The following is an 11,261-nucleotide window of genomic DNA, read 5'->3' on the forward strand; positions in this document are numbered from 1 at the left end:
ACCCAGAGGGGCTCCTGCGCATCACCAGTTTGGCTTTGGTGATACCGTCCTGGAAGGCCCGTTCTACAGCAGCCCGCTGTTTGCGCATCCGCTCCTCTTCAGCCTCCTTCTCCATGCGCTCTACGGGAAAATAAAAAAAAGTAGCAAACCAAATTTAGGTTTTAAGGTTGACAAATTCCTAAAATGTAATCATAATAATAAACTGGCTTTGCTTTATATGACATATTAGATTTCAGAGGTGGAGAACAATGGCACTTTTGCTGTTNTACTTAAAAAACAAAGTGTTATAGTTTACAGAAGGTCTACCTACCTATAGGCTACCTGAATCTCGGAAATGTACTATATTCCTAAATATGCTATTGCTACACTTTATGGCAAAAATTGCACTTTTCTGTTGGTCTTGGTTAAGAACCTCCTTGAAAAAAATAAACAATGTTTTGTTGCTTAAGCTTATGTATTCAGTCATTATTCAATGGTATACTAAAATCCATGTGAAAAAAATTGCTTCTCACTGTTCTCAGGTCAAATATTTATATGCGATTAAAAATGCGATTAATTGCGATTAATTAATTACAAAGCCTGTAATTAATTAGATAAATTTTTTTAATCGAGTCCCGGCCCTAATAATAATAAACTGGCTTTGCTTTATATGACATATTAGATTTCAGAGGTGGAGAACAATGGCACTTTTGCTGTTAAGCATGACTAACCTACATTATAATGTGCTCTCTGCTTTAGATGTACCTTTGTTCTGTCTCTCCATCTCCTCCTTGTCCTTCTTGGCCTGCACGGACATCAGCCGCCGGCTCTTCAGTGAGCTGATCATGTCCTCGGGCTCCGGGTTTGGCTCCACCTTTACTTCTTTTTTGGTGTCCTTCTTAACACTCCCCTCTTTCTTTTTCTCACCTTTGAAAAAAAAAAAAATGCATTTAATTAAAAAAATTTTTTTATCAATTTAGCATTAAAATGTTGGTGTAATAAATAAAACACTTAAAATTGATATCGCTCTAATATTTTAAACTCTCCCATGTAGACAATGGATTATCAAAACATACTCATGATAAATGTATAACTTAAATGTAGATATTTTTCAGTTCAAATTAGTGGGGTGAGAAGCAAGAATCACGATATGAAATCACTCTATATTCAGTCCGGCATTAAAAACTGCAGGTAGAGCTCTCTGTGATCCTGCCTACCTTTGCCCTCCATCTCCTTTCGCATCTGCTTCTCCGCCCTTTTGCGGTCGTTAGCCTCCTTCAGCATGGCCAGGCGCTCCTTCCACACCTCAGCTGATCGTTGCTGCATTGCATCGACATGGTCTTCGACCGAGTACGTCATGAGTATGCGATGGCACAAAGCCACCAGCAGGCTGACCTTCTCGTCGGAGCTCAGCTCAAACACCTCGATTGTCTCGAGCTTCTCCAAGAACTCGCTGGTGACCACGTCATCAAAGCCCCCCAAAGCCCCAGAGTCCACAGAGCCCTGGTGGCTCCCTTCGCCCTGGGCGTCACATGGTCGCAGGCACAACCGCGCCAACTCAGACACCGAGTGCATGGTGAGGGGGATCTCAGATAAGGGCATGTCGAGCTCGCTGTAGCCCTCTGCCAGCTCGTCCTGCAGCAGCGTCTGGAGCAGCACCACCAGCACTCTGTTCAGGTACAGGAAGCCTGAGCGTTCCCCGGCCAGTGCTTCCATCAGAGCCACTGCTGTGATGGGATACTGGTCTTCTGGCATCAGTAGCCCAGCATAGCACTGGAGGAAGTCCACAACCATAGCCACACTTCCGAACAGGGTGTTGGGCAATCCTTCAGGCATGTCAACAAGCTTGAACGTCGGCAGTGTCTTGCCACCTTCGATCTCCTGATCCTCGTATCTGCGGGATTGTTCCCGTCGGACCAACATCTCCTTCCCTCTTCTCTCCTTGGCCTTTTCTCGCAATTTCTCTTTGACTTCCTCTCGCTTTTTCTTCATCTCTTCATTCTTTTCCTCTTCACTCATGGCTGCCCATCGCTTCTTTTGCTCCAGCAGCACCCAGCGTTTCTGCACCAGCTCCCTGAGCTCCTCTGGCAGCCGGCTCTGATCGTCTGGGGACAAGGTTTTTGCGGCTTTGGAGAGGAGGGAGGAAAGGGAGGTCTTTTTGTCCTCCTTGCCTTTGTGCTCCTTATAGTAACGAAGGAGGTGGAGAGCCATCGGGTGCAGGGGCTTCCCCAGTTTCGCGGTACCCATGCCACTACTACGGGCTCTCTTCTTGGGGCTCCCAGCTGGAGTGCTCTTAGCTAGATGCAGCAGAGTCATCTGCTTCATCTTTGGGGTTTTAGGACCAGCTTTGCCGTCCTTCTTAAAAGCTTTGAGGACACCGCTCTTTCCCGTTTTCTTTGCTTCTTTCTTGTCCCCAGACTTTCTGCCTGATTTTGGAGTTGAGGGAGCCGAGCCTTTGCCTTCTCCTTTCTTTGGGGATCCCGAATTCTTCACCTTGAGTGGTGAGCCATTCATTTGTATTTTCTGCAATACAGACAACATGAGCACTTTAAGTAAAGTTCAAAAGGCTACCACATCAGCATCAAGTAGCAACATATCCGAGACATGATATTGTGTTTACAAGCCAGCTAACCTGCATGTGGCCCCAAATGGTCGGACTGAGGGGCATGCCTAAAGAGTCGTTCTTCTTCCGTCTTCTTTTCTTCTCTCCTTTCTCATTCCCTGAATCCTCTCCAGGTGTGTCAGGGCTCTTGAGCCTCTTGCTAGGTTTACCCTCTTGAGACGACAGGCTCTTACGCTTTGCAGAGGGATTCTCTGCTAAAAACTTTAGACCAAAAACAACAAGTGTGAGTCAGGAACAAGCAACATTTTAAAATGTAGGTTATATTAGGGCTGCTCAATTAATCGTATTTTAATCGCGATTACGATTATGGCTTGCAACGATTACGAAAACAACGTAATCGAAATAAAACGATCTTTTTTTAATTATTATTTTAGTTATTTAGTTTTCAGTTGAATTATACTTAAAGTTCAGGGTAATCAACTGTTAAAAAAATACTGTTCAACATTTTTCTCCAATAAATGGATGTTTTCAAAGTCAATGAATAATCGCATTTAATAAATCGCAATTACAATTATTGACCCAAATAATCGAGATTATGATTTTTGCCATAATCGAGCAGCCCTAGGTTATATGATGAACTGTCATGAGAAAGTGTACCTTGTGTGGATCAAGAAGAAAGTCACTGAATTTGCTTGGCAGGTTGAATTTTTTAACCAGTTCGTCTTCAACCACCCAGGGAGCACTCTCTCCCATGCCCAGCCTCAGAGCATAGTGCCTGATGTAGTAGCGCATGATCTCCTTTGTTGGAGGACGCTCCGTTCTGAAAAGACTGTCTGTTGGGACATCACTGATCACCTAGAAGACAAGTCGGTGGGATACAACCTCAATTTACAAATTCAAACTGTGTCTATATCTCAAAGATCATGAACCACACAATGCTGGAGAAGGTTTGAAACCAAGCTCCTAAATATAATCAATTGTACCACAGAAAAAGACAATGCCTAATATGCTACCATGGGTTGTAAGACAAGACCAAAGAGGGGAAAGGAAGAGTAGAAACGTATTGTTTCATTTGAAAAACAGGATACTGACCTTATCCTCATTGATGAGCTTTACGTCATATTTGTGGGGAAGGAATTTGGGCATCACCCATCTCCTCCTCTCTTCCTTCATGGCAGTGGGAAGTTTCCTTGGTGAACGTCGTGCTCTGTCACCTGATAGGAAGTGAAACAATATAATATGAAGAAGACTGGTTTTATCCAAATAAACAGAACAAAGGTGTTTAATACTTTCAGTCAAATGTACTCACGTGACAATATTTTATTAATGCAAAAGAACGTTTTTAAGTTAATATTGACCTGCATGTTTAAAATATCTATTTGCTCGGATGCACAAACGTTACTCACTGAGACTCTCCCTCCTGTTCTCCTCCTCTCGGGGAGGAGGTTCCTTCCCTTGGTTCTCCTGACTTGCATTCTCCTTGTCGCTGGATGGAGAGTCGCAGGCACCTTCGAGCTTCTTCTCCGCCGTCTCCCCCTCTGGGTTATCTAGAGGATGAATCTTCACCACCTTCACTTGCAAACTTTTGTCCTTCCCCACCTGAAGAGAACAAGGTCTAGTGAGCATCTCAGAACACACTAGGGCTGCTCGATTATGGCAAAAATCATAATCTCGATTATTTGGGTCAATAATTGTAATTGCGATTATTAAATGCGATTATTCATTGACTTTGAAAACATCCATTTATTGGAGAAACAAAAATGTGAACAGTATGTTTTTAACAGTTGATTACCCTGAACTTTAAGTATAATTCAACTGAAAAATCAAAAAAAGGAAAAGTAATAATAAGATAATCGTTTTATTTCGATTAAGATGTTTTCCTAATCGTTGCAAGCCATAATCGCAATTAAAATACGATTAATTGAGCAGCCCTAGAACACACCAAGAGGAAGGTTTCTATTTCACACCTGCCTGGTACTTAAGTAAATGAATGTGTAAGTATTGTGTGAAATGAATGCCAAGTCATATTAGACTTAGCAGGTATTGTAAGTTAACACCTCTGAACAGAACCTAAGAGTTGAACAAAATAAATGTGTTTATAGGCTTTGTAATTAAAATCATTTACAGGCTCCTTTGTATAGTGATAAGGTGTACCTGAATCCAAATGCAAGGTTACATAACAAAAATTGAGAAGTAAAACTAACCAGGAAGTCACACTCTTCATCCAGAGCATACTTGGTGAGGATTTCCAGCCAGGCCATTTCAACCAGTTTGTCTAAAGACACTGTGTTGTGGTGGATCATCTCCAGGACCGGCTTCTCAAACCACTTGGGATATTCCTCGTCAAGCCTGTACAGAGAAAAACGGTCAGCAGATGTTTTTTTAGAAGCTAGCATATGAATAAAAAGTGTAATAAAGTTTGTGTCATGAGGCTCCACTTTTTTTCTCCAGTGTTAATTACCCAGCAGTTTGTCATCAGGACAGGGGCATTACATAACAGGGCAACAAAGCGTTGAGAGTGACCAGTAGGGGGAGTAAAATCTCTTGACTGATATAATTAGCATGGCTCATGATCCTAGGTGACTTGAGCTTTGGGCAGCTGAGCAATGCTTTGCCTTTACTGTGACATCTGCTTGGGCCACATGAAGGGTTTGTTCACCTTCCTCTTGCTGAAAGCACATACAGTATTTGTAGACCTGTATGTTGATAATTGTACTAAGAAAGGTCAGCTGAACTACTTCAGATTTTATATGGCTATGTTTTACACATTTGCCGATCAGGACAAAGGAACTTCCGCCAGATTCAATGATGACTCAATCACACACCCTCTAAATAGAATGAAAGGAGGAGCACAAGATGTATCCAATCAGAGCAAAGCATCACGCCTTGTGACCTTCACTGGGAAATTACAGCGCTTTCTTGACTCTACTGAGCTGCTGTTATAGTGGCTAACCTGCATTATTTACAAGTGGTGGTATATCTATTTAGAAATTAATGTGAAACAGACCTTTACTGGATATCTGAATGCATAGCAACGCCCTTTACTGAACTGTACCTGCATATTATTCAGGTTATATGTAGAGGCTGTAGACTAATCAGCAGAGAGCAGACTATTGGTCCTTAAATACACAAGGTGGAGAAAATCCTGTACATGCAAACTCAACATTTGGATGAAATACTAACAGTTCGGTGACTTCTTGTTCTTCCTCCCATGCTTCGTTGTGTGTGAGCTGACTGCTTCCGGTGCTCTTGCATGTCCAGATGCGCTCATCATACCTCTTCAAGCGTGCCTCATACTCTCTGTAGGCATTTCGTTAAGGAAACTACAATAGTCACGTGAAAACCGTTCTGCCTTTTTGGCTATTTGCCCACTAATTACAAGCAAGATTAACAAACAAGGGGCAAGGTTGACAATTTAGTGTCACTGGTGATAGAAATATAAAAATATTGAGGGGGACACCGTCCATCACAGACACAACTATATCATAACAAAAAAAGAGATGAAACGAAAAAGTTGAAGAATTGTACAATAACAATGCGAAGCTGGAAAATTGTAAGGGGGGCTGGGAAGGAATAATGATGGAGACAGATGCTGGAAGAAAGTCCTTGCTACCTTAGCAGTGTAAAAAGAGTGTACACTGATATCGGTTTTTGATTGGAGCGAAAGGTTTGACTGTGCTACCTTTCGTTATTCAACTAAAAAAGTAAAGTGAACCTTGTGTTACTATAAGATGGGACAGCCTATATATGAGGCCTATGCTTCTCATAGCTTTTGTTTAAGAAGTGATGATAGATTGAGATGTTAAAAAGGTACATACATACTTTAGAAAGTAGATAATATAGTCATGTCACTGCAGCAATCTAAACATACCAGAAACTAAAACAACTCAGGTTGCCATAAAAAGGCCTAAAGTCCACTTTTCGTACTGCGTGTCACGCCGAACTGTCATCATGTTGCTTACAGTTAAGGACCTCTGACGTTCTGAAGTTCACACAAACACCAAAACAAGTCGGTAAAGTTACCCAAATATGTTGCCAAAACCAAGATAAATACATAAGAGCGCTGCTTAAAATCAATAAACAGTTGTATGTCGGCTGTTGTCCTCTCTTGTCAAACTTGAAACAGCAAATGTACCGGCAGCTAAGGCTAGCTAAAGCTAACTGAAAGCAGCCGAGCAACATCCTCAGACGGGCTATTGTGACATAATGGAACCTAACGTTAGCAGCGTGCTAGCTAACCCGTGTAGCATTAGTAGCTGACAGCGGGCTGGTAAAAGTTGAAAGTGAAAGGAAGCATTTTAGCAATTCGTTATAAATAACTAAGAGATGGGAATTGTTAAATGTGTTATACAAAATACAACAAGTGTGCTATAATGCGTTATAGCCAGTTAGCTAGCTATCATGGCTGGATTAGCAAAGCGGGCTGAACATTAGCTGTACACTGTGTACATGCGGAGGAAATCAGCGTTTAATGAGGGGAAATGTCAGGTACCATCAAATAAATCACGCTAGCCAGCTCTTCAGTCCTGTGCAAATGACTAACATTATGTAATCAGAAATTAAGCCAGATAGACAAAGCCACATATTTAAAGCATGCTGGTTGGCTCAATAGGAGCATCAGCATCATGTTAAAGGATACTCTTTGTTCCTGAAGGCCTCCTTGGTGTGCTCAATGATGTAGACCTCCTCTCCCGGGCCTGGTGGCTCGGCTAGCGGCTTAGCCAGTGGGTAAGGTTTTCGGCCTAAAAGCGGTGCCATTTCAAATCCACAGATGGCACGGGTGCCAACGGTACAATTAAATCTTCTAGCAATAAACTAGTACAATGATATACAATAATATGACCTTAGCATGTATGCAAGTGTCTTGTCTTGTCGGGTTACCGCCGGCAGGCCCGGCACTCAGCGTGTAGCAGCTAGCTGACTAGCTAGCAGGCTGGATTGCTATCTGGTTGCAAAACAATAACAGTGCGCGTCTTGCCATCCGCCTCATCGCATCCTTCTTCTCTCCTCAAGTAGCGGTGCCATGCTGGTTTCAAGCAAAGATGTAAAACAGGTGGCCAGATCTGTCTCTCTCTAGAGTTAGTAAACTTTTAGTTCCTCCGGATGAACATGTAAGGATGCAAGCCGCACCGATATCAAACTCGCGGCAACAGCCAGAGCTCAGTTCAGCAGGAGGTCTGGCGCGCTGTACAATCCCAAAGTCTTTGCAACTAACTAGCCCTGAACTCGTCAAAACAACTGTATTTGCTGGATGTTCGTACGGTCGGAGCGTCTTGTTATCAGAAAAGAATAAGTAAGTGGTGCGAAAAAGTAACGTGGATCGATCAAGAGGTTAATTCCTTGTTGAAATGGCGGGAGTTTCTAGTCCACCGGTACAATTCCGTACACTCTCAGAACTCCGTTTCCCCGGCAGCAGGCAGCGTCGCGAGAACGTCCCGCCCCCACTTGACGCTCATTGGCTCCCTCAGTAGAGCGCCTTCATCGAATTGCTCTCGTGGCCTGTGATTGGCTGATTTGGCCTGGCTGTCAAACTACACTAGCCCTCGAAACAAACCACGCCCGCATCGAATATAAATGAGACTAGAGGTCAGCTGATGACAATAGCTTATATGATCTTTTTGACTAATTTATACATAAACCCATTTCAATATGTTGATAATGTATTGGCTGAAAACTGATCAGACATATATTCCTTGTCCAATAATCAAAATCATTTTCTAAACCCTTTGTCTGGTTTCCATTTTGAAAATGTCTGTTTAAACAATAGGCCCTTCCTTAATTAAACAGCACAGTAACCACACGATATTATGGTGAATGCATAGCGACTTTGTAGTAACAATGAACGGATTGATTGGAAATTCATTGGAAAGTAGCATTTATTATGGTTTACAACTGCTTCAGTTATAAACATGGGCAAATTATATCATAAATATTAAGAAAGCATTTCTTGCATGTTTTAAGCCAACAAATATCCGTTTCAGAAAGGATGTTGTATTTAATACAAAATGGCACATCTAAACATCAATCTAAAGCTACACATTTAATACATTTTCAAAATGGCATGTAAACCTAAACAACAAAGCAATAGGAATTTGAAACATGCAAAAGTGAGGTTCAGCTCCATAAAGAGAAACTGAGAAAATAGTTAGTTGCCACAAAAGCATGTGAATTAAGAATTTTAAAACATTGCTTTCAGTGGCAGTCACTTGCCACACAAAGTTCGGAAAATCGTCTCCATTCATTTCTGAAATTATTGAAAACGGCATACTTTAGAGACCTTTAAAAGTAAACAAGGATTTCGCAGGAAATCATTTTTTTCATTTGATTGAATGTAATGTTTGCGGAAAATATGTCAAGAGAATCTTATAATCATTTAGAAGGCGTGGCTAATCTGACAGAGGAAAGGTATCATGTGCATTTTGACAACATTATTCTAAATGAGCTATCTCAGAACAGCATTTTCTCCTGTGCATATCTTCTTTAAAGGGGGTGCTCCTGTTTCATCCAATTCCTCCTGTTGAATTAAAATAAAAATATGTTAGTAAAAGGTCCACAAGGTTAGAAGCAATACTAGTTAAAAAAAAAAAAAAACATAATTTGTAACACTATGCAACAAACCCCAATGCTTGAAATTGTATTCTTAAAACATTTTTAAGTCTTCCTTGATGCCCTTTTAAAAAAATATACCTGTGTGTCTGGGGTCTTCCGTCTGATGGCTCCTGATGAAAGAAGGTCTTCCTTGATGAGAGTGGGAGGCTCATCAGCCCCCTCCTGTCCTGAATGTACTGGCTCTGCATTAACAAGAAAGGGTGGAAATATATCCTCATGAACGCAGCTTTGACAGTAAAGGAATCCAGAGACAGCACAGTACCCAACTAGTGTAATTTCAATAAGTATTTCCACAGTTCTACTACTATTACCGCTAGGACTGATACCTTTGTACACTTGTACCTTTTTAAAATAACAGAATACTGTGTTCAATTCAGTGAAAATATGTTTGAGCGCCATCCACATACCATCTACACTCTCCTGGCCCAGCATTGGTGGCTGAGAGTCTTCAGTTCGGAGGCTGGAGGTGTGTGGAGGGCTGACCTGCTGCGAGCTGGAAGTGCTGCTGCTGTTGTCCATTTTAGGCTGGTAAACGTCCGACAAAAAGCTCTGGTTGCTGTTTTCATCTGGGAATGAGAGCACAGTGCTTAAGATCAGGTGACATAGTTTTATTATGTTTTTGTTGTATTTTTGTTTGGTTGTAAAGTATTTAGGCTTTTGACATTTTTGCATGGAATTGCTCCATCATTTTTTTTTTTTTAAATACACACACAAACTCACCAGTGAAATCCAGTAAAGAGTTGGTATTTTCCAGGACCACATCTTTCAGTCCTCTAGCATCTCCACCTGTAGATTTGGTCCTATATATCTGATAACAAGGAGGGGATTGTAAAAATCAGTCTTTTGACTAGATATATAGAAGTGAATCCTTAAAAGCTATGCCATTTTTTTTTTTTACGTGGCAGACACCCACCTGCTTTGTTTCTGTTACTGGCACCCACTTGAATATGCGTAAAGATGTGTCTCCGACTGTCACCCATTTCTTCTCCCTGTAGATGAAATTAGTTTTTGCTTATTTTCGCAAGGAGCTTTTTTTAGGTCAGCACCATCTGCTTTAGGAAACCATTCATTTGTAACATGACATAACAGGCTTTACATGCTCGTGTCTTCTCTGTCTACAGCAAAAAATGACATCTAATCAAATATCTTATTATGCTAACTAACAGCCCTCGCTTACTTTGCATGGGCGTGAAAATATAAGGAGGATTGGTATCATGGTGTTCATTAATGTCACTGTTATGTCTGTGACTACGGGACAGTCGTCTACATTACGGCGCGCAGCGTGTGAGGCTGTGGCCATATTGACAGCTATCGGCGGAAAAAACTCAGCTAGCTCCGCCCCTGCTGTCAAACGGGGGCAATGATTGGTCAGCAGCCCCGTCAATCATCCAACTTTTCCGACTGAAGTTTGTTGAGCGACGCAGCAGATAATCAGGCTACAGTCTAGTGAGTCTACTAATACATTCCCCTCCATATTGTCCCCCGGACAGCCTACATACCATTTGCGCACCTTCTCGATGGCTGCCAGGACCTTTTTAATGTCATCTTTAGCCCGACTTCGGGTCTCTGCACGGCCTGATCGTCCCGACATCTTGATGCTGTTATGATTCATCTACAGATGCATCTGAAAACTTCAAGACCAAGCCCCAGTCCTCCGTTACACTGGTAGTCTCGCGAGATTACAACCTCTCATTTTTAGGTTTATTTTTTGGGCTTCATCCTCGTCAGTATGCTCATACTGTATTTGCTGTAATTATTGGATGGGCAGTCAGAGGTTTTTTAAAATTATATATATTTTTTAATTATTTACAGTTCATTACATGCACTCATATAAAGTGGTGGAATGTTACCAAATACATTTTTACATCACATTTCATTTAATCAAGTAGTGTAGGCTACTTACTACTATATAGAGTAATTTAAATTAGCCCACCTCTTCCAGCTCGACATTCAGGTAATGATCACTGTATTGCATCGATATCAATAATGAAAATAATAATAAATCAGTAATATATAATTTGTTATTATATATTTTTACCTTTAGTAAAAATCACTGCATTCAAATAAAGTATGTATGTATTTACATTGTGATATTGCATAGTGATACTTC

At 41.3% G+C, this 11,261-nt stretch overlaps 2 protein-coding genes across 2 annotated transcripts in view; both read right to left on the bottom strand.

Moving 5' to 3' along the window:
- The window catches only part of baz1b (bromodomain adjacent to zinc finger domain, 1B), a 16,749-nt gene extending 8,822 nt beyond the window's left edge, over positions 1-7,927 (bottom strand). The window contains exons 1-10 of the mRNA XM_010770886.1: positions 7,182-7,927; positions 5,726-5,842; positions 4,747-4,891; positions 3,949-4,141; positions 3,635-3,756; positions 3,200-3,397; positions 2,612-2,803; positions 1,197-2,502; positions 745-906; positions 3-120 (exon numbers count right to left, since the gene is read on the bottom strand). Coding sequence (XP_010769188.1) covers positions 3-120; positions 745-906; positions 1,197-2,502; positions 2,612-2,803; positions 3,200-3,397; positions 3,635-3,756; positions 3,949-4,141; positions 4,747-4,891; positions 5,726-5,842; positions 7,182-7,300 — 2,672 coding nt within the window. The 5' untranslated portion in view covers positions 7,301-7,927. The remainder of the gene's footprint in view (positions 1-2; positions 121-744; positions 907-1,196; positions 2,503-2,611; positions 2,804-3,199; positions 3,398-3,634; positions 3,757-3,948; positions 4,142-4,746; positions 4,892-5,725; positions 5,843-7,181) is intronic.
- Positions 7,928-8,400: 473 nt separating this feature from the next.
- bcl7bb (BAF chromatin remodeling complex subunit BCL7B b) lies at positions 8,401-10,806 on the bottom strand. Its single transcript, XM_010770869.1, has 6 exons — positions 10,651-10,806; positions 10,065-10,140; positions 9,872-9,959; positions 9,559-9,717; positions 9,230-9,333; positions 8,401-9,056 (listed from the first exon to the last, which is right to left on the bottom strand). Exons 1-6 carry the CDS (start codon positions 10,761-10,763, stop codon positions 8,985-8,987), a joined length of 612 nt encoding a protein of 203 aa, XP_010769171.1. The 5' UTR covers positions 10,764-10,806; the 3' UTR covers positions 8,401-8,984.
- Positions 10,807-11,261: the final 455 nt, after the last annotated feature.

The sequence above is a fragment of the Notothenia coriiceps genome, unplaced genomic scaffold, assembly GCF_000735185.1.
Source record: "Notothenia coriiceps isolate Sejong01 unplaced genomic scaffold, NC01 NC01_scaffold00009305, whole genome shotgun sequence".
Classification (NCBI taxonomy): domain Eukaryota; kingdom Metazoa; phylum Chordata; class Actinopteri; order Perciformes; family Nototheniidae; genus Notothenia; species Notothenia coriiceps.

Coding starts and splice junctions, on each gene's coding strand:
- bcl7bb (XM_010770869.1), bottom strand. CDS start 10,763: ATGAATCATAACAGCATCAAGATGTCGGGACGATCAGGCCGTGCAGAG. Junction 9,718..9,871: donor CTCTTTACTGGATTTCACTG/GTGAGTTTGTGT, acceptor TCTCATTCCCAG/ATGAAAACAGCAACCAGAGC. Junction 9,334..9,558: donor GGGCCAGGAGAGTGTAGATG/GTATGTGGATGG, acceptor TTGTTAATGCAG/AGCCAGTACATTCAGGACAG.